General features: G+C 37.2%; 2 protein-coding genes and 1 pseudogene across 2 annotated transcripts; all 3 read right to left on the bottom strand.

Moving 5' to 3' along the window:
• Positions 1–515: 515 nt before the first annotated feature.
• LOC104980724 lies at positions 516–1,448 on the bottom strand (annotated as a pseudogene).
• Positions 1,449–7,827: 6,379 nt separating this feature from the next.
• Positions 7,828–8,766, bottom strand: LOC104980723 (olfactory receptor 8G2-like). The gene has a single exon (XM_010829503.1). The coding sequence runs from the start codon at positions 8,764–8,766 to the stop codon at positions 7,828–7,830; it is 939 nt and encodes a 312-aa protein (XP_010827805.1).
• A 10,152-nt stretch (positions 8,767–18,918) lies between these two features.
• Positions 18,919–19,896, bottom strand: LOC104980722 (olfactory receptor 8G2-like). Its single transcript, XM_010829502.1, has one exon. The coding sequence runs from the start codon at positions 19,894–19,896 to the stop codon at positions 18,919–18,921; it is 978 nt and encodes a 325-aa protein (XP_010827804.1).
• Positions 19,897–23,034: the final 3,138 nt, after the last annotated feature.

Raw genomic sequence — 23,034 nt, 5'->3', positions numbered from 1 at the left:
GCAATATATAACTGAGTAAAATCACAGTTCCTGAAGTCAGACATTCTAGCCTCTGTCTTTATTAGGTTTGGGACTGTGTGAATTTCCTCTATGTAAACTAACTTCAATTTATTCATCTTTCAAATGGAAAAAATACAAAGGCTTACCTAGAAAGAACACCATAAATATAAAAGTTATCTAATATAAAGCACTGGGCACAGTGTTTGATACTTTATACTATCTCAATAATAATATGTTATTATTTTATGATGATCATTATAGTTATTCTTATTGTCATTTGTATTTCTTTGTACCTCACTGGAGCTTCTTTAATTCTTAAAATCTTTGACTTTACCCTTGATATTTCTCCATAAATAGTTAATATAACACAAACTCAAAGGAATTAGCCTGGAGGGAATTTGGGGAATGTATTGTATGGGAAAATGATCCTGAATTTCAAAAATTTGAACAACAAAGTGAAAACATTACATATCTCAGAAAAGGTATTTTTGATATGACATCAACGTTGAGTCTATTCATCTACATTTTCCACTGTCCAGAATTTTCTTCAGGGCCAATTTGACATCTTTATTCCACAGACTGTAGGTCCGAGGATTCAGCATGGGCACAATGCAGGTATAAAACACAGAGGACACTTTCCCTTGGTCCATGGGACTCACAGATGAAGGCTGCAGGTACATGAATGCTGCAGATCCATAGAAAACAGCAACAGCCAAGATGTGGGAACTGCAGGTGCTGAAGGCTTTGGACCTGGCCTCCGTGGAGTGGATGTGGAAGATTTTGTAGAGGATGAAGATATAGGAGATAAGAATAGTTAAGGCAGGAATCCGATTTTTAAAGAGCTGCAGACTAGAGCCAATGATTCTTTGAAATAGATGTTAGAACAGGATAGCTCCATGAGTGGAAAAACATCACAGAAATAATGGTTAATCACATTGGCCTTGCAGAAATAAAGTCTCAACATAAGGCAAGTATGGAATGTCAATTGAATGCTGCAAAAGATGTAAACTGCTGCTGTGAGCTGGAAGAACCTATAATAAGACATGATGGCATTATAAAGCAAGCACTTACAGATGCAGCATAGCAGTCATATACCATTTCAGTCAACATACAACTCTCTGAAATAAAAAAAGAAGAAAGAAGTAGAGCTGAGTCATTCACTCAGGGTAGGAGATGATATTTTTCTCTGTCACAAAGCTCACCAGCATTTTAGGGGTATTGACAGTGGACTGATAGAGATCAATAAAGGACAAATTTCTGAAGAAATAGTACATGGGGGTGTGCAGGTGAAAACTGATCCCAATCAGTGTGATCATCCCCTGGTTCCCCATCACCATGACCACAAACATTCCTAGGAAGAGGAGGAAAAGGGGCAGCTGGAGTTGTGCCTGTTCTGTGATCCCAGCAAGGATGAACTCAGTCACTGAGGAGTGATTTCCAGGATCCATTTTCATCTCAGCAGGTTCTAATTAAAAAAGCAGAAAATGAGTGTACTTATGTGTGTGTTTGTATGTGTGAGAGAGAGAGATTTATGCATGTGTGTGTGAGAGAGAGGAAGAGAGGTTTATGCACATGTGTGCATGTGTGTATGAAAGAGAGAGAGACAGATAGTAAATCTGTAATCATTCTTTATCCTTCATCAGAGGAAATACGTAATGCAGGGAAATTTCAAGCATCTCCTACTACTCTAGGACAAACAATGAATCTGGTTGAACTAGAATAGAAATTATAAACTTCAAGAACTTTATAATTAAGAAATTTCATAAAGTTTAAGATAAACAATTTATGTATTTTTAAAATCCATCAGCATGAACATTTCTAGTATTATTTATGAGTACTCTTCTTTCCTCCAAGTTTCTATGTTCATAAATTAATATGCACGATGAATGGCATAGTATTTTCCTTCCATTTATAATAAGTAGTAGTCTTGTATGCTTTCTATAATTAATGCAGAGATGATTCACAAGTCAGGGGAAAGTAGCTATATCAGTTGAGGCTATCTTCTTTAGCAACATCTCAGCTGAAAATATCTGAAATGTGACAACCAGTATCATTTCAGCTGAGATCTGATGATTTAATATTCCAGCTTTCTTCTCCCTGGACTTTGAACCCAGAGGACAGAAATGTAACTGCTTGGCAGACATCATGCTTATACCTCAGTAGGTTTTCCCCCTCCAGGAACCATTAGAAAAAGACTTTTTCTAATTTGGATAATCTTAGAGGTGAGAGTACAATGGTCTAAATACAAGTCAGGTACTCCACCACTGTGATCAGGGCATCAGGGTACCAAGATTGATCTATGCAATTTGACTTCATTATTTAAATGGTGGAGGTGAGAAAATGATTCTGTTCTCCAAATCATAAAATGCTTTTGAACACAAACACTAGGTGTCTGCTATGCCAACCTTTTTAAATTATAATCATATATTTTGCATGTGCTCTTAATAGAATTCAAAGATGGTAGAGATGTGGGTGAGTAAAGTAAATGCAAAATAAAATAAGTAATTTTAGAGTTAATTCAATACTAGTCAACCAGTGTGATGCTTTTTTGTGTGTGTGTGTGTATCAAAGTTTTATTTGATTAAACCATTTAAGTGCCTAATCTGGGCATAAATTAGCTGTTATATATTAACTGAATAACTGTTATACCCATAAAAGCATGGTTATCTTATGGCTTTTTTTTTAACTAATTCATTTATTTTAATTGGAGGCTAATTACTTTACAATATTGTAGTGGTTTTTGCCATACATTGACATGAATCAGCCATAGATATAAATTTGTCCCCCATCCTGAACTCCCCTCCTTCCTCCCTCCCCATCCCATCCCTCATGGTCATCCCAGCGTACAGGCCTTTAGTGCCCTGTCTCATGCATTAAACCTGGACTGGCGATCTATTTCACCTATGGTAATATATATGTTTTAATGCTATTCTCTCATATCATCCCACCCTCGCCTTCTCCTGCAGAGTCCAAAAGTCTGATATTTATATCCGTGTCTCTTTTGCTATCTCGCATATAGGATCATAGTTACCATCTTTCTAAATTCCATATATATGCGTTAATATACTGTATTGGTGTTTTACTTTCTGACTTACTTCACTCTGTATAATAGGCTTCAGTTTCATACACCTCATTAGAACTGATTCAAATGCATTCTTTTTAATATCTGAGTAATATTCCATTGTGTATATGTACCACAGCTTTTTTCTACATTCATCTGCAAATGGACATCTAGGTTGCTTCCATGTCCTGGCTATTGTAAACAGTGCTGCGATGAATGTTGGGGTACATGTGTCTCTTTCAATTCTGGTTTCCTCGGTATGTATGCCCAGTGGTGAGATTGCTGGGTTGTACGGCAGCTCTATTTCCAGTTTTTTAACTTTTTCTGTTTTCTCATTGTTAGTGTATAGGAATGCAAGGGATTTCTGTGTGCTAAGTTTATATCCTGCAACTTTACTATATTCATTGAGTAGCTCTAGTAATTTTCTGGTGGTGTCTTTAGGGTTTTCTATGTAGAGGATCATGCCACACTATTCTCTATAGTGACTGTACTAGTTTGCATTCCCACCAGCAGTGTAAGAGGGTTCCCTTTTCTCTGCACCCTCTCCAGCATTTATTGTTTGTAGACTTTTTGATAGCAGCCATTCTGACTGGCATGACATGGTACCTCATTGTAGGATGCTGAAGCTGAAGCTCCAATAGTTTGGCCTCCTGATGCGAAGAGCTGAATCACTGGAAAAGACCATGATGCTGGGAAAGATTGAAGGCAGTAGAAAAAGAAAGGGACAACAGAGGATGAGATGGTTGGATGGCCATCACTGACTCAGTGAACATGACTTTGAGTAAGCTCTGGGAGATAGAGTGCTGCAGTTCCTGAGGTCACAAAGTGTCAAACACGACTGAGTGATTGAACAACAACAATAATGAAAGGTCAGACACAGAAAGAATGTAAACAAAAGTATAAGCATATTTTCCTATGACTCTACGTCCTGAAAAATATTCAGATACCCATAGAAGCCATTCTTTCGGTTCTGACAGGATACATTTTCTGATTTAGGTGAATACATATGTTGTTTTTGTTCAGTCACTCAGTCATGTATGACTCTTTGTGACCCTATGTACTGAAGCACACCAGGCTTCCCTGTCCTTCACCATCTCTCAGAGCTTGCTCAAATTCATGTCCATTGAGTCAATGATGCCATCCAACCATCTCATCCTCTGCCATCCACTTCTCCTTCAGGCTTCAATCTTTCCTGGCATTAGGGTCTATTCTAATGAGTCAGGTGGCCAAAGTACTGGAGATTCAGTTTCAGCGTCAGTCCTTCCAATGAATATTCAGGGTCAATTTCTTTTAGGACTGACTGATTTGATCTCCTTGCAGTCCAGGGGACTCTGAAGAGTCTTCTCCAATACCACAGTTTAAAAGCATCAATTCTTAAGCTTGTACTTCCAGTTTATGGAATCAAGATTGTACAAGCTGAAACAATCTAACAGAGTAAGAATCATGCCTGAGATGAGTGCTTTTATAAATCTTTTTTTTTTTTTTGGAGGATAGGAGTTTTAATTGTAGCTGTTTTCCTTCTTTTATATTACTGATGAGAATTAAGTCAAATAATACAAGAGCACTTGGAAAATGAATGTCTGACATTGATAAATGAATGGGTAATGGAATACAAGGGTTCAGTTCAGTTCAATTCAATCTCTCAATTATGTCTGACTCTGTGTGACTCCATAGACTGCAGTAGGCCAAGCCTCCCTGTCCATCACTAACTCCCAGAGTTTACTCCAACTCATGTCCATTGAGTCAGTGATGCCATCCAACCATCTCATCCTCAACTTCAGCATCAGTCCTTCCAATAAATATTCAGGACTGATTTCTTTAGGATGGACTAGTTGAATCTTCTTGCATTCCAAGGGACTCTCCTGAGTCTTCTCCAACACCACAGTTCAAAAGCATCAATTCTTTGGTGCTCAGCTTTCTTTACATTCCAACTCTCACATCCATACATGACTACTAGAAAAACCATAGCTCTGACTAGATGGACCTTTGTTAGTATAGTAATGTCTCTGCTTTTTAATATGCTATCTAGGTTGGCCATAACTTTTCTTCCAAGGAGCAAGTGTCTTTTAATCTCATGGGTGCAATCACCATCTGCAGTGGTTTTGGAGCCCAAGAAAATAAAGTCTGTCACTGTTTCCATTGTTTCAGCATCTATTTGCCATGAAGTGATGGAACTCGATGCCATGATCTTAGTTTTCTGAATGTTGAGTTTTAAGCCAACTTTTTCACTCTTCTCTTTCACCTTCATCAAGAGGCTCTTTAGTTCTTCTTCACTTTCTGCCTGTAAGGGTGGTATCATCTGCATATCTGAAGCTACTGATATTTCTCCTGACAATCTCAATTCCAGCTTTTGCTTCATCCAGCCCAGCATTTCGCATGATGTACTCCACATGTAAGTTAAATAAGCAGTAAGGAAGAAAGTGCAATTGAAAATGAAGTTGTGTCCAACTTTTTGCGACCCCATGGACTGTACTCTACCAGGCTCCTCCATCCATGGGATTTTTCAGGCAAGAATACTGGAGTGGGTTGCCATTTCCTTCTCCAGGACATCTTCCTGACCTAGGGATTGAACCCAGGCTCCCACAGTGAAGGCAGATGCTTTACTGGCTGAGCCACCAGGAAGTCCATACTAAAGTTGGTAGCTATTCCCTTCTCCAGGGAATCTTCCCAACCAAGGGATTCAACCCGGGTCTCCCACATTGCAAATGGATTCTTTACCAGCTAAGCCACAAGAGAAGCCCTAAATAAGCACAGTGACAATATACATCCTTGCCGTACTCCTTTCCTGATTTGTAACCAGTCTATTGTTGCATGTCCAGTTCTAACTGTTGCTTCTCGACCTGCATATAGATTTCTCAGGAAGCAGGTCAGGTGGCCTGGTATTCCCATCTCTTTAAGAATTTTCCAGGTTTTGTGATCCACAGAGTCAAAGGCTTTGGTATAGTCAATAAAGTAAAAGCAGATTTTTTTTGGAACTCTTGCTATTTCGATGATCCAACGGATGTTGGCAATTTGATCTCTTTGACTTTTCTAAGTTCAGCTTGAACTCTAAATTCAGCTTGAACATCTGGTAAGTTCATGGTTCTCATACCATTGGAGCCTCAGATGAATAAGGCCACACACTATCCAAAGAGCATGATCTTAATGAGTAAGATGGTTTATTTGGGAAAAGACTGAAGACAATTGAGCATCTAAAATATCATGTGAATTCATAGTTACAAGACAAATGTCCAGAAGCAGAAAATCAATATTTCAAGTGGCAGAGAAGAGAAATTTCAAACACAAACCAACATGAAATAGCAATTAGTTGTGGTTACCCGGTGTACGAGACAGCAAAAGAGACACTGATGTATAGAACAGTCTTATGGACTCTGTGGGAGAGGGAGAGGGTGGGAAGATTTGGGAGAATGACATTGAAACATGTAAAATATCATGTAAGAAACGAGATGCCAGTCCAGGTTCGATGCACGATACTGGATGCTTGAGGCTAGTGCACTGGGACGACCCAGAGGGATGGTAGGGGAGGGAGGAGGGAGGAGGGTTCAGGATGGGAAATACATGTATACCTGTGGCGGATTCATTTTGATATTTGGCAAAGCTAATACAATTATGTAAATTTTAAAAACAAAATTAAATTAAATTTTAAAAAAAAGAAAAAAAAAGAAATCTTGAAAAAAAAATGAAATAGCAATTATTTGTAAATTATGGGGCAAAACAGCCTTAATCATACCACAGTGATAAAAATTAGCATATCAGCAGTTGCTCTGTAAGTAGCTATAGCATTGCAGTAAGATGTCAAGGTTGTTGAGGTTGCTTTTATAAAAACTTTTTTCTATCAAATATAGTAATTTAAGTCTCTAATATGAGACTATAGTAAGTCTCCTTTGTTCTTGTTTTGATTAGGTAGGTTAGATATATCTTGATTATTTTTATGATACTAGATGAAATAAAAGTAAAAATAGCATTAAGGAGATCTAGAGGAAAGCAACACAGTCTTATAGGGAACTGAAGTTGCTTGATGTGTAGAAGAAAATTCCTAGGGAAACCTTAGTTCATGCATATTCAGTCATGTCTGACTCTTTGCGCACACCATGGACTATATCTAACGAGGCTCTTCTGTCCATGGGATTTTTTCTGACAAGAATAGTGGAATGGGTTGCCATTTCTGCCTTCAGGGAATCTTCCCAGCCCCGGCATCAAACACTTGTCTCATGCATTGGTAAATGGGTTCTTTACTACTAGCACTGCCTCCCACAATTACATGGGGCCAAAGAATCATCTTGAGAAAAATCATAGGTCTTGGAAACAAACAAGCTAGGCTTTACCACTTGTTATATTTAGGACTGTGGGCAAATAATCAAACTAAATTCGACTAGGGTTTACTCTGATATAGGCTGTGAATATAAATAAAGTTATCCATTTCAAATGCTGGAAATAATGCATAATATTTAATAAAATTTTGATAACATAGTTACTAGGATTGTTTTCAAAATCTTCATTCCCTCCTCTATGTTGTTCTTGTTCTTGGCATTATCATTGCAAATAAAACTAAGACTGCTTTAACCCTCAAGGGTTTTTAGAATATTATTCATAATCACAGTTTCTGATTTTATATATAATGACTTTAATATATGTTGAAGAAGAGGCCTGAGGTAGAATTTTGGATATATATTTTTTATATGTCACTAAGTTTCCCAAATCAATAAACTCAATACATATTATATGTCAGGGAGCAAAAGGACTTCTGTGTCATCATGATAGTGATTCTATTCATACACATTTTTCAATCTCCAGAATTTTTTCAGGGCAAGTTTGACATCCTTGTTACGCAGACTGTAAATCAGAGGATTCAGCATAGGTACAATGCAGGTATAAAACACAGAGGACACTTTTCCTTGATCCATGGAGCTCACAGATGATGGCTGTAGGTATGTAAATGTCGCAGATCCAGAAAAAACAGCAACAGCTGAAACGTGAGAGCTACATGTGCTGAAGGCTTTGGACCTGCCCTCAATGGAGTGGATTTGGAGGATGCTGGAGAGAATGAAGATGTAGGAAGCAAGGATGGTTAAGGAAGGTATCACAATGTTAAATGCACTCAAGACTAGAACCAATAATTTGTTGATGTAGGTGCTAGAACAAGATAGCTCCAAGAGTGGAAAAAGATCACAGAAATAATGGTTAACCATCTTGTTCTTGCAGAAAAAGACTCTCAACATAAAGCCTGTATGGATTGTAGACCCGATGAAGCCCAAAATATAAACTCCCACTGTGAGGCGGAAGCAGATGTGGTAAGACATGATGACATTATAAAGCAAGGGGTTACAGATGGCAACATAGCGGTCAAATGCCATTACAGCCAACATGTAACCCTCTGCAATGATAAAAATGATGAAGAAATAGAGCTGAGTCATGCATTCAGTGTAGGAGATAATATTCTTCTCTGTCACAAAACTCACCAGCATTTTGGGGGTTATGACAGTGGAATGACAGAAGTCGATAAAGGACAGGTTGATGAGGAAGTAATACATTGGGGTGTGCAGGTGAGAACTGAGCCCAATCAGTGTGATCATGCCCAAGTTCCCCACCACCGTGACCACATAGATTCCTAGGAAGAGGAAGAAAAAGAGCATCTGGAGGTGTGGCTGTTCTGTGAGACCAGCAAGGATGAACTCAGTCACTAAGGAGTGATTTCCAGGGTCCATTATCTTCTCAGTCCGTTCTAAGTCTATAAAAGAAAATCACCATACTTTAGTGTGGGTATGTTCATGCATGTGTATGCACATGTGTATGTGTTATAGGGGAGAGTAATTCTATGGAGATCACTATTTGATCCCTTCTCAGAAGAGATTCACAATCTCTTCTGGGATTTCTCAAGTCTCTCTTGTTTCTCTGGGACAAAAATAAAATGATCCTGATTGAATCAGAGAAGGAAATATAAACTCTACGAACTTTATAACTCAAGCACTTCATAACTTTATCAGAGGCAACCCCAATTTCTGAATTTTGAAAATCATCAGAATGGGCTTCTGTGGTAGCTCAAGTGAGTCTGCCTGCAATGCATGAGATGTGTGTTCAATTCCTGGGTTGGGATGATCTCCTGGAGAAGGGAATGGCAACCACTCCAGTATTCTGGTCTGTAGAATCCCATGGACTGAGGAGCCTGGAAGCTACAGCTCATGGGATCACAAAGAGTCAGACACAACTGAGTGACTAAGCACTAAGCACACACTTCCATTTCTGAGTACTTTTCTTTCCTTCCATATTCTATATGTGTATATTAACATATGCATGTCAAATGGCATAATATTCATTTCACTCACAATAAGTGATAGGAGTACATGTCTTCTGTAGTTAATACAGAAGATTCATAAATCTTTGAAAAGTAACTTTATTACTTTTAATTGTATTAGTCTCAGCTGCTTTCCTTACTAGAATCCCACTTCAAAATATCTGAAGCACTGGAAGACTACCACCTGAGGGTTGCTGTTTAATATGGCAGCTTCCTTCTCCCCAGACCATGACTCCAGAGAGCAGAAACATAACTTATTGGCAGACATCATGCTTATATCTCAATAGCTTTTCAAACTCCAGAAGTCATCTTCTCTTGTTCTAATTTAGATAATCTTGTGCATGTGTGTGTGCAAGCTAAGTTGCTTCAATCATGTCTTTGCAACCCTATGGACCATAGCCCACCAGCCTCCTCTGTCCATGGGATTCTATAGGCAAGAATACTGGAGTGGGTTGTCTGCCTTCCTGCAGGGGATCTTCCCAACCCAGGAATCAAACCCTCTACTCTCTTATGTCTACCTGCATTAGCAAGCTGGTTATTTACCACTAGCAATATCCGGGAAGCCCTAGGTAATCTCAGGAACCAGGACAGGTTCCTAAAAGTAGGGCAGGTATTCCATCTGTGACCAGGGTGGCAGTATAGTCAGATTGATCAATGCAATTTGAACTTCATGGCAATGGTAGAGGTGAGAAAAATATTCATATTCCAAAAATATAAGAAAGGTTTTTAAAGGCAAACAGAAGATTCTATGCTGGTCTGTGTGTGTGTGTGTGTATGTGTGTGCAATCATGTATTTTGCGTGTGCTCTGTATAGAATTCAAAGATGGTAGAGATGTAGGTAAGTAGAGTGCATGCAAAATACAATTAAGAATTTTAGTTTAAATGCAATTTTGGGTAATACTGGTCAGTTGTGTGATTTTTTTTAAGAGACCAATATATGTTTAGTTTACATTTGCAAAGAAGATGAGCAGATTCTAGGAAATGGAAATTTATATTCTTACTTAAAACTGAAACAGTAGTTGGATTACTATGTTCAGTCTGATGTACAATACTTAATGTAACAGAAAAACTAGACAGTTTCAGAAAAATGATCTAGAAATCTGTCGTTTTAGAATGTCTGAAAAAAACTGAAGATAGTTTTGGAGTGAAGCAAAAATTCATGTAGCATAGGACAGTTAACTCATGGCCCAAAATATTGCTTTACTTAAGACATATTGGTGTCATTGTATATACCATCAAGAGACTGAAGTAAAACTAACTGCTTGAAATTACAGGTGAAATATTTGGGTTCAGACTGAAATGAGTATTCCAACTCTCAGACATAACTAAGTCTTAGTCAAAGTTTTGCTTTCAGCCTGAATAACTAGTTACTTAGCAGATATATTGTTAATGACATAAGGACTTGATGGCTGGTAGGATTAAATAGTCTATTACATCTCTTCCAATTTCAATGTTTAATGAATTTATAATTATTATAGGTTCTGATACTAAGACAGTAATGGATTAAAACTTCATATCAATTCCATACTTGCTCTATGACCTTGGGTTAATTACATCTACTGTCCAGTTCTCTGAAAAAACAAAAATACTAATATCTCTTTCATGTGAAAATTAAGTGGATCTTAGTAAGAAAATATTGTTATTTTACTTTTGATATATTGTTTCTTTCCAATATATCTTTTGTTTAACCAACATTTTCATTCCTGTATGATGGCCAGTGTTTTAAATTTTCTTCTCCTTAGCACACCTTCTTCTTTCCTCTTTTACATTAACACATATGGTAATACATATTTGAAGATTTTTACTGAATATTAACTTCCTAAACTATCAATATTTTCCATAGTGACTAAATAAGTTCACATCAATTTCTTTGTCATTCAAAGATTTATATTGTCTGACAGCTAAAGAAATATTTTCTTATTAATGTTGGAACAGCTATCATAATTTATTTCACAAAAAAGCATAGTAGGCTCTCATTTTTAATTCATCAAATTCCTTTAGCTTTTCTCAGTCTACCCCCTTATCCTGTGAAACCTATTTAATAGTAAAGGCACTGTAATCAAGGTCTTTAAAAAGTGCAAGACACAGTTAATAAGAACATTTTCTATGTGCCCAAGAATACATTTCTTATGTCACATTTAGCATGTACTTTAATCTCTATTAATTTAGTTATCTACTAGTTTTTCTTCTGTACCTGATGAGTAACTCAAAACAGTGCCTTCCATACAGAAAGTACTGATAAATATGATATTTTAATAAAATGATTGAAAATTTTGTGCAAAGTTAACATAGACTCCACAAAAGTGAATGAAGCTCTCAGACGTGCCAGAGTTGAAGTGAGTAAACAAAGTGTGTTGAATTTCTTCAACAGGGGAAAGGTAGGTGGTAAAATATTACTTGTTTGGGAGTTGACTATTCGAGTGAGGACAGGAAGAGATAGAAAAAATAGCTACCTGTATCTGTTAGTACACGAGGAGGGAGCTAGAGATCTAACATTTAAAAAGTTAGGACTGGGTTTAAGATACTTCCTCCTTAAAAATTCTGAATTGTGATTTTCTCCTATACTTATATGAAGGCAAAAATGATTCTGATGATGCCAGCGGATAGTTATGAGTACTAACCTTGCAGGACTCTTTGGTGTTGAGGGTCATAGCCTAAAAGCGTCTGTGATAATAATTCTGTGTCACTAGTCGATCTCTGATGAAGCTGATGGCCCTCTGCAAAAGTTAGTTGATAGATGAGGATTTTATACTCTGGGTATCAATGCTAAGTGTCTGATGATGAGGAACAAACAATGATTAATTATCTCCCACTAGAATCTTACCCCACAACTGTGGCTCCTGGGAAAACAAATAATTAGAATTTCCCTCTTTCCCTATTGGCTCTCAAGTGTTGAACAGTGTCACATAGCTTTGGTTATTTTTTCTTGTTAGGTTATTTATCATAAACAAGGATGTAATAGATCTTGTTAGAGCCCACTAAATTTCATGTCAAACTAATTAAAAGTTCAAAATTTCATGAAATTATAAAGACATACACTAAAGTAATGTCTTAAAGTGGTTTTTCACAAGGGGAAAATAGAAAATTGAGGGAAACAAACTTTATATGTAAGATTTGAAATTTCTGTTTTCATATATAATACTAACTGTATTTATATATGATGCTGCTGCTGCTGCTAAGTCGCTTCAATCGTGTCCGACTCTGTGCGACCCCATAGACGGCAGCCCATGAGGCTCCGCCATCCCTGGGATTCTCCAAGCAAGAACACTGGAGTGGGTTGCCATTTCCTTCTCCAATGCATGAAAGTGAAAAGTGAAAGTGAAGTCGCTCAGTCGTGTCAGACTGGTAGCAACCCCATGGACTGCAGCCCACCAGTCTCCTCCATCCATGGGATTTTCCAGGCAAGAGTAGTGGAGTGGGGTGCCAATATATGATGATACATTACTAAAACAAAAGTACTTGGATATTTTAACTTGGGACTAACTAAAAGCATCTTATAGCTATTGCCATAACCCTGTGAGAAGTTCCTAACAAATCTAAAATTGAAGGATGATGACTAATAATTTTATAATTTTCCCAATAATTATAAAAGATATGTTGAAGAACAAGATACAGATACATGTGTTCTGAAGATTATTTTAGTTTTATAATATTAAATAGTTTTATTTATTAGGAAATAAAAAGTATATTTAATATCTTTATTCAAAAGACTCATGCAAATGTGGTACCTGAATTGACACACTATTCACCAATTTGGAGATATTTTGCTTGAGGGACTAGGTATAAATAATGCTTCACTGAATATGCTTAAAGTCCAAGTGCTTTTGTACATCTCCTGATCCACCATTTACTGCTGGTAAACTTGGACCAGCAACCTCATTATCTATTTAGCAGAGATATAGCACCTGAAGGGCTTCTCTGATGGCTCAGATGGTAAAGAATCTGCCTGCAATGTGGGAGACCCAGGTTCGATCCCTGGTCAGGAAGATCCCCTGGAGGAGGGCATGGCAATCCACTCCAGTATTCTTGCCTAGAGAATCCCTGTGGACAGAGGATCCTGGAAAGCTACAGGCCATAGGGTTGCAAAGAGTGAGATATGACTAAGCAACTAAGCACAGTATAGAGCACCCTGAAGAATAGTAGTAACAATAATAATAATTGTTTAGTTATAGTTGTTACAATATGCTATTAATTAGAAAGTAAGTGGTAATTACACACCTCAAAATACAATCATCAATTATAATGTTTAAAATATTCATCTCTTTTGTTTTTAAGAGGCTATAAAAAGTCATCAAATTAAGGGATATAGAATCATATATGCAGTCTCCTATTCTGTTAGTATATAGATTATTTTATGATTACATGCTTCAATGTAAAATTTAAAAAGAATTTCACTTGATTAAAAATAAGAAAAGAAGAAACAGAAAATCTGAAATGTCTACTTAACGGCTAAATAAAGATGAACTTAGGGGAAAAAAAAGATGAACTTGAAATGAATTTTACAAATAAGCATGAAGGCTAAACTATTCAACTTCTGGGGAAAAGACTAAAGAAAATAAAAAATATTGGAGTAGCTTGATAATTCTTAGAACACAGATTAACCATATAGCTTTGACAAACTCTGTTTTGTCCAACTTAAAAACTATTCTTTAAAAGACTCTAATTAAAATAAATAAATTTAAATTCAAAAAAAAGAAAAAGACAAAAGAAAATGTTCTAAACTATTAGCAATATAAAGACAGTAAAAAGAAAATTCAATCAACATTGCTGGAAGAAAAACAGAATTATATTTTTATTCTCTCTACAGAAAATGATTACACATTGTCCTATGAAGAGATACTTCAAAATTTGTACTTCCTTGTGATTTCTTTTCCTTATGGAAATTAAAAATTAATTTTACTTAGTAAAAAGAAAAAATAAAAAAATAAAAGACATCATTAGAAAATTAAAACAAGCCACCATGGCATGTTATTGAAAATGTGTAAACAATACAGATAAGACAATAACATGAAGATTATCAAGCCAATGAAAAATAGAAAAACTGTCTGAACAGATATATTATAGAAGACGATAAAGGAATAGTTAACAAGTTCATAAAAAACAATAAAATCAGTACTCATTAGGATATGAAAGCTAAAGGTAAACCATAGGGACAAACCACCATATACCTATACTGAATTAGCATTAAATACATAAGTAAATAACAGACAAACAAAAACCTACAATTGCAAAACTTTGAGACAATATGAACCTTCTAGAGAGGATATAGAGCTACCACTTTGGAAAACTGTACAGCAATTTTAGAAAGTCAGGTATACACTTACGTTATAACCTAGCACCTCTACTCCTTGGTAATTTACCCAAGAGAAATGTACACATATGTATACACTAAAACTTGTACAAAAATGAGCATAGAAGACTTGGTTCTAACAACCCAATGGAAACAGCCCAAATATTTAACTAATGAATAGGTAAATGAATTGTGATATGTACTTTGTATGCACAGGGTAGAATACCATTTATTAATAAAAGTAGTAAATCACAAATGCAAGCAGAAATATGGACTAATCTTAAAAATGGCAAGTTGTCTAAAATGAGCAAAACATAAAAGAGTACCTACTGTATAATTCCATTTATATGGGAGTCTAGAAATCTAGAAAAGTAGAACTAATAATCTGCAGAGTAGAAATGAGGTCATTTCCAGACTGCAGTGGAGTGTGGGAGAATATCTGGTAAAGGCCTTGAGAGAACCTTTTTAGAATGATAAAAATATTTCATATCATTACTGAGGTGTTTATTTCACCAGTGCACAGCATATGCAATTTTCAAAACTTTTGATAGGAGGACTTTATTTTTAGAATGAGTATATACGTTCTTGATGTAATCTTGACAAAACTGTATTTTGATATAGTCTTGATAAAATCTCAATATAGTAAAAATAGAATGAAATGAATTAATAATGTTAATTATAAGACAAAAAAATCTAATAAAAAATCAGCAAGGATAAGGACGATCTCATCAAGATTTATAAATTTGAATAGACTTCCCTGGTGGCTCAGACAGTAAAGTGTCTGCCTACAATGTGGGAGACCCAGTTTCAATCCCTGGGGGGGAAGATGCCCTGGAGAAGGAAATGGCAACCCACTCCAGTATTCTTGCCTGGAAAATCCCATGGACGGGGGAGCCTGGTAGGCTACAGTCCATGGGGTCGAAAAGAGTGAGCAACTTCACACGACTGAGCAACTTCACTTTCACTTTCTATATTTTCATAGCTTGCAGGAACATTAAATGAAACACATTCTTTTTAAAGGCAGATTTGGGGCTTCCCAGGTGTCACATGAAAAGAGGGCAACATATGATTAGATGGCTGGATGGCATGAGTTTGAGCAAACTCTGGGAGATAGTAAAGGACAGGGAAGTCTGTTATACTGCAGTCCTTTGGGTCACAAAGAGTCTTCTGACGACTTAGCAACTGAGCAACAACAATGCTGCTAAGTCACTTCAAAGTCATGTCGACTATGTGCGAGCCCATAGATGGCAGCCCACAAGGCTCCCCCGTCCCTGGGATTCTCCAGGCAAGAACACTGGAGTGGGTTGCCATTTCCTTCTCCAACGCGTGAAAGGGAAAAGTGAAAGTGAAGTCACTCAGTCATGTCCGACTCTTTGCAACCCCATGGACTGCAGCCCACCAGGCTCCTCCACCCATGGATTTTCCAGGCAACAGTACCTGAGTTGTCTGTTGTTCCAGGCAACAGTACCTGAGTTGTCTGTTGTTCCAGGCAACAGTACCTGAGTTGCCTGTTGTTCCAGGCAACAACAGTAAGGTGGCTCTAATGGTAAAGAATCTACCTGCCAATGCAGGAGACATAAGAGACATGGGTTTGATCCCTGTGTCTGGAATATTCCTGAAGGAAGGCATAGCAACCCATTCCAGTATTCTTGCTTGTAGAATTCCATGAACAGAGAAGCCTGGCAGGCTACAGTTGAAAGGGTGTCAGAGTCCAACATGACAGAAGCAAGTGAGCATGCACCCATGAAGAATCTTTATAACATTATTTGTATGGTGGTTCATAATGTAAACTATAGTACATTTTCAAATGCTTTCATTGATCTTTACATTTAAGAAATAACAACACAATTCTTACAGGTTTTCTCACAAAATATTTAAAAAAGAGGCAAAATACATGCCATGTAGTGGCATGTTTCAGGGAAAGAAATTTGAAATTTCTTTTTTTTTTTTTTCTTTTATCTTCTCATTTCTTTTCTTTCCTTACAATCAGCCACTCAATTTGGTTGTTCTCTTGTTCTCTGTACATCCCCTGCCTGACCACACCTACTCCTTACTCACATGACTGACCTTCTGGTGTCCTCGCCCCAGGCCCAAGCTATTAGTTGTTTCTTTTTGCCTAGGGGCAGTGAGAGATGTGTCCCTCTGCTGGTTTCTGTGGTAACTAATGAGGCTATCTGAGGTCAATTCCCCTATAACCTGTAATCTCCCCCACTCCAGCCCTCTCTCCCCAGAGTGAAGACAGTCACCATGCCCTGCCCATCCATGAGCTGCACATGGTGGGGTGTCCCTTCAGGATCTTGCTTCAGAAGTGTAAAATCCATTGAACCATTGATGTCTTTAATACTGACTTTGAGCTCTTTCTTTGATCTTCAAGCTGGGAAAGAACAGGCCTGTAGGCCTGTGGGGTTGCAGCCCAACACCTCCATTCTTCTCTTTCTTCATTTTCAACCTCTTTTCCATCCTTCCTCCTTCTTTCTCTAAGCCATTATTTAGAAAAATTACTTATAAGGCATTTTTACCACTTAATGAGGTCTGTTGTTGTTCAGTCCCTAAGTCAAAGTAAAGTGAAAATCTCTCAGTGAAAGTCCGACTCTTCACGACTCATGGACTATACACTCCATGAAATTCTCCAGGCCAGAATGCTGGAGCAAGTAGCCTTTCCCTTCTCTAGGGGATCTTCCCAATCCAGGGGTCAAACCTAGGTCTCCCGCATTTCAGGCAGATTCTTTACCAGCTGAGCCACCAGGGAAGCCCAAGAATACTGTAGTATGTAGCCTATCCCTTCTCCAGAGGATCTTCCAGACCCAGAATCAAACCAGGGTCTCTTGCACTGTAGGCAAATTGTTTACCACCTGAGTTAACAGAGAAAAACCTGTTCAGTCCCTAAGTGGTGTCCATTTCTTTGTGACCCCATGGACTATAGCATGATAGGCTTCCCTGTCCTACACTATCTCCTGGAGTTTGCTCACTCATGTCCCTTGAGTTAGTAGTATTATCTAACTATTTAATCCTCTGCCACCCCCTTTTCCTCTTACCCTCAATCTTTCCCAGCATCTGGATCTTTTCCAGTGAGTCAGATCTTCACAACAGGAGACCAAAGTATTGGAGCTTCAGCTTCTGCACCAGTCCTTCCAATGAATATTCAGGACTGATTTCTTTTAGGATTGACTGGTTTGATCTCCTTGCTGTCCAAGAGACTCTCAAAAGTCTGCTCCAGCACCACAATTTGAAAGCATCAATTCTTCAGTGCTCAGCCTTCTTGATGGTCCAACTCTCACATTGAAACATGACCACTGGAAAAACTAGTTTGGCTATATGGACCTCTGTCAGCAAAGTGATGTCTCTGCTTTTTAATATGCTGCTGTCTAGGTTGGTCATAGCTTTTCTTCCAAGGAGCAAGCATCTATTAATTTTGTGGCTAAAGTCACTGTGGGATTTTGGTGCCCAAGAAATAAAATCTGTCACTGTTTCCACTTGTTCCCCATCTAATTGCCATGAAGTAATGGCACCAGATGCCAAGATCTTAGTTTTTTGAATGTTGAGTTTAGAAAACATTTTACCACTCAGTGAAATTTAAACTAGAATATAAAAATTACAAAACCCATCCAATTAAAATAAATAAATTTAAATTTTAAAAAAAGTAAACAAAAAATATTACAAAATCACAGTTATAGACCTTGTGAAATTTTAAACTTCATACTAAGGTGGTCTAATATTTAATGTAATGAAACATAATATGAAAATAAAACAGGAGTAAACTCAGGGAGACATATTTTGGCCACATGAGGCAAATAGCCAACTCATTGGAAAAGACCCTGATGCTGGGAAAGATTGAAGTAAGGAGGAAAAGGGGACGAGAGAGGACGAGATGGTCAACAGTCGGATGGCATCGCTGACTCTATGGACATGAGTTTGAACTAACTCCAGGAGTTGGTGAAGGACAGGTAAGCTTGGTGTGCTGCGGTCCTTGGGGTTACAAAGAGTCAGACATGACTGAGTGACTGAACAACAACAGAGACATACAAATTTGAATGGGTCTCCTAATGGATTCATAGCTGGGGAACATTAGCTGCAACATCTTAGAATTTTTATTAATTTAAAATACTCTCCTCTATTACTTATTAGTTCTGACCTGATCTCCAAAGTATTTACCTCTCAGAGTCCAAATAATATATTAACTGGAAAACAAGTTACTAATACCTATTACAAAAGGATAAATTAAGGACAGAGTTTTCTCTATTAAATATATTCTATATAATTAAGAATTGGTATTCCTCAGCAGTCTACATGACTGGTATGGATCATGATATTGGCTCTGTTCCTACATGTTTTGCAGTCTAGAATTTTTTTCAGTGCAAATTTGACATCCCTATTCCGTAGGCTATAGATCAGGGGGTTTAGCATGGGCACAATGATGGTATAAAACACAGAGGACACTTTCCCTTGGTCCATGGAGCTGACTGATGATGGCTGCAGGTACATGAATGCAGTAGATCCATAGAAAATAGCAACAGCTGAGATGTGAGAGCTGCAGGTGCTGAAGGCTTTGGACCTGCCCTCCTTGGAGTGGATTTGGAGGATGCTGGAGAGGATGAAGATGTAGGAAGAAAGAATAACTAAGGCAGGAATCAAAATGTTAAATGCACTTAAGAATATAACCAATAATTCATTGACATAGATGCTGGAACAGGATAGCTCCAAGAGTGGAAAGAGATCACAGAAATAATGGTTAATAATATTGGTGCTGCAGAAAAAGAGTCTCAACATAAATCCTGTATGGACTGTGGATCCAGTGATGCCCAAAATATAAACTCCCACTGTGAGGCAGAAGCAGATGTAATAAGACATGGTGATGTTGTAAAGCAAGGGGTTGCAGATGGCAACATAACGGTCATATGCCATCACAGCCAGCATGTGACTTTCTGAAATAGCAAAAATGATGAAGAAATAAAGTTGAGTCATGCATTCAGGATAGGAGATAATATTCTTCTCTGTCATGAAGCTCACCAGCATTTTGGGGGTAATGACAGTCGACTGACAGAGATCAATAAAGGACAAGTTGGTAAGGAAATAGTACATGGGGGTGTGCAGGTGAGAACTGAGCCCAGTCAGTGTGATCATGCCCAGGTTCCCCACCATCGTGACCACATAGATTCCTAGGAAGAGGAGGAAAAGGGGCAGCTGGAGTTGTGGCTGTTCTGTGAGTCCAGCGAGGATGAACTCAGTCACTGAGGAATGATTTCCAGGGTCCATTATGTTCTCAATCAGTTCTAAGTTGAAAGAGAAAATGAGATTTTATGCCCATGTGTGCATGTGTGTGAGTGTCTGTGTGTACATGTGAGTGGGTGCTGGGGAGAGTAATTTGGGAAGGTCATTATTTGATGTCTCATCAAAAGAGACTCATGATGCAGAGGTCTCCTAATTCTCTCCTGCTTCTCTGAGACAATGATCCTAGTTGAACCAGAAAAAAAAAAAAAAATCAAACTTCTTCATGAAATTTATAATTAAGATACTTCATAAGATTTTAAGAGAAAATACTGATTGTAGATTGTTAAAATCAGGGTGAACATTACTACTGAGACCTCTGAAGACTTTTTCTTTATTCCCATAATCTTTACATATGTCTTAATGATATTCATGTAAAATGGCATGGTATTTTTATTTCACTCAGAATATGTAAGAATAGTGTGTGCTTTCTCTAATAAATCAACAGAGGATTCATAAATCTATGAAAAACAATTGTATTAATTTCAGCTATTTTCCTTACTAGAATCATAACCCAAAATATTTGAAGGAATGGGAAACTATCATTTCACCTGATGTCTACAGCTTTAATGTCCCAACTTCCTTCTCCCTGGACTTTGATCCCAGAGGGCAGATACATAACTGTGTGGCAGACATCATCCTTATACCTCAGCAGCTTTTCCAGACTCAGGAACCTTCCTCCTTTATTCTAATTTTGATAATCTTGGGGGTCAGAATATAATGACCTCAGTATAGGTTATGTATTCCACCACTGTGACCAGGGGATCAGTGTGCAAAGTTTATTGCATGCAATTTGCACTTCAAGGTTGATGGAAGAGGTGAGAAAACTATTTATATTCCCCCTAAATATGAGATCCATTTTTGAGGACAAATACTATGTCTCATTTATTTTGGTCTTTTTTATTAATATTATCCTGTATTTTGCAGATGTTCTTTATGGAATTCAAAGATGATAGAGATGTGGATTAGTAGAACACAAACAAAATACAAATAGAAATTTTAATTTAAATTTAGTATTGGTTAACTTTGGGATGTGTTTTTTGTTTAAAGATCAACTCACTTTCAGTTTACATTTGTACAGATAATGATTAGATTCTATAAAATGGAAAATCATAATCTTAGTTAAAACTCAATTGTTGGATTAATCTGTTCAGTTCAAGATGCAATACTTTATGTGAGAGAAAAAAATTGGAAAATTTCAGAACTATGATAAAAATTTTTCCATATTAGAATGGATGAAATAACTGAGGATATTTTTCTAGAAAAATAAAAACTCATATGACACCTGACAGGTATCTCATAGCTCAACATATTGCTTTATTTAAGAGTTATTGGGCTTGTTTTATATGTCATCAATAGAGTGGAGAAAAATAACTGCTTGAAACTGTTGGAGAAATATTTCATTTCACAATAAAACACTCCAACCATCAAAATATTCAGATCTTACAATCAAAATGTTGATTTCATTCTGAATAACTACTTACTTAGCAGGCATTGTTAATAACAAGAAATGCTTGATGCTTGACGTTTAATCTTTAACATCTCAGTTTCACTGTTTCATGGTTTTATAATTTTTATAAGAATCTGCTTGTGATACAGGACACACAGGAAACTTGGGTTTGATCCCTGTGTTGGGAAGATCCCCTAAAGTAGGAAATGGCAACCCACTCCAATATTCTTGCCTGGAGAATCCCATGGACAGAGGAGTCTGGCGGGCTATTGTCTATGAGGTCGCAAAGAGTTGGACATGACTTAGTGACTAAACACACACACATAATCCCTGATATTAAGTTAGAATTAGTGCATTGAAACCTCCCTGAACCCCATACGTGCCACATGATCTTGAGATAATCAGGTGTGCTCTCCAACTCTGAAAAAGCAAAAATCTGTTTTATGTGAAAATTAAGTAAAATGATTCTTACAAGGAGCTTAGCCCTGTCCCTGGCTCTTGTTAAGAAAATGTCAATGTTATTTTATTGTTAATCTATTCAGCTTCTCTCTATAAGATGCTTTATTTGACCAACATTTTTATTCTTTAATCATGGCCAGAGTTTTAAGTTTTCTTTTCTTTAGCACATCTTCTTGTTGCTCCTTTCTGCATTAACACATATGGTAATATAGAGCTTGAAATTTTTTTACTGAATATTAACTTCTTAAATTATGAATATTTTCCATGGTTTTCAAATAAAGTCAAGACAAATTCTTTGCCATTCCAAGATTCACATCATCTGACAAGAAAAGTTTTCTTTTTAATGCTTCAACAGGTATGACCTGATTTAATTATTTCACAAAAGAGCATAATAGGCTCTCATTTTTGAGTCAACAAATTTCTTTAGCTCTTCTCACTCTATTCCCTTTATCTTATAAAATGTACTTGATTTTAAAGACCCTTTAGTTAGGGACTTTAACCGTGGGAGACCCAGTTGATAAGAAAATTTTCTATGTGCCCATAAATATATTTCTTATGTTATATTTAGTACATAAATAAACCTGTATCAATTATTATGGATTATTTACTGATTTTTCTTCTGCACTATAGTGTTTACTCAATACAATGTTTGGCATGGTGCCTTACATACAGCAAGTATCAATAAACATGAGTTTTTAATAAAATCATTTGAAAGATGCTCAGCAATACATTAACATAGACTCCCCATAAATGAACAAAATTCTCACACTACCTCCACTGAAGTGAGTAGAGAAGAAAGTATTGGTCATAATTTTATTCAGTCAGGTACAGCTAAGTATCCTTGCTCATAAAGTAGTCCTTGCTCATTTGGTGTTGTTCAGTTGCTCAGCTGTGTCTGATTCTATGCGGCCCTGTGGACTGCAGCAAGCCAGGCTTCCCTGTCCTTCACCATATTCCAGAGCTTGCTCAAACTCATGTCCATTGAGTCAGTGATGCCATCCAACCACCTCTCCTTGCTCATAATGTAGTGTGAATATTAGAGTGAGGACAGATAGTGATTAAAAAAAAAAAAAAAAAAAGCTAGCTGCATTGGTAATTGCACTTGGGGGCAGCCACAGAGGGCTTCCAGGTGGTGCTAGTAGTAAAGAACCTGCCTGCCAATGCAAGTAGATGTAAGAGATGCAGTTTCTATCCCTGGGTTGGGAAGATCCCCTAGA

The sequence above is a fragment of the Bison bison genome, unplaced genomic scaffold (assembly GCF_000754665.1).
Source record: "Bison bison bison isolate TAMUID 2011002044 unplaced genomic scaffold, Bison_UMD1.0 scf7180017864506, whole genome shotgun sequence".
In the NCBI taxonomy this organism is placed as follows: Eukaryota; Metazoa; Chordata; class Mammalia; order Artiodactyla; family Bovidae; genus Bison; species Bison bison.
This window is presented reverse-complemented; position numbering and strand designations above follow the sequence as displayed.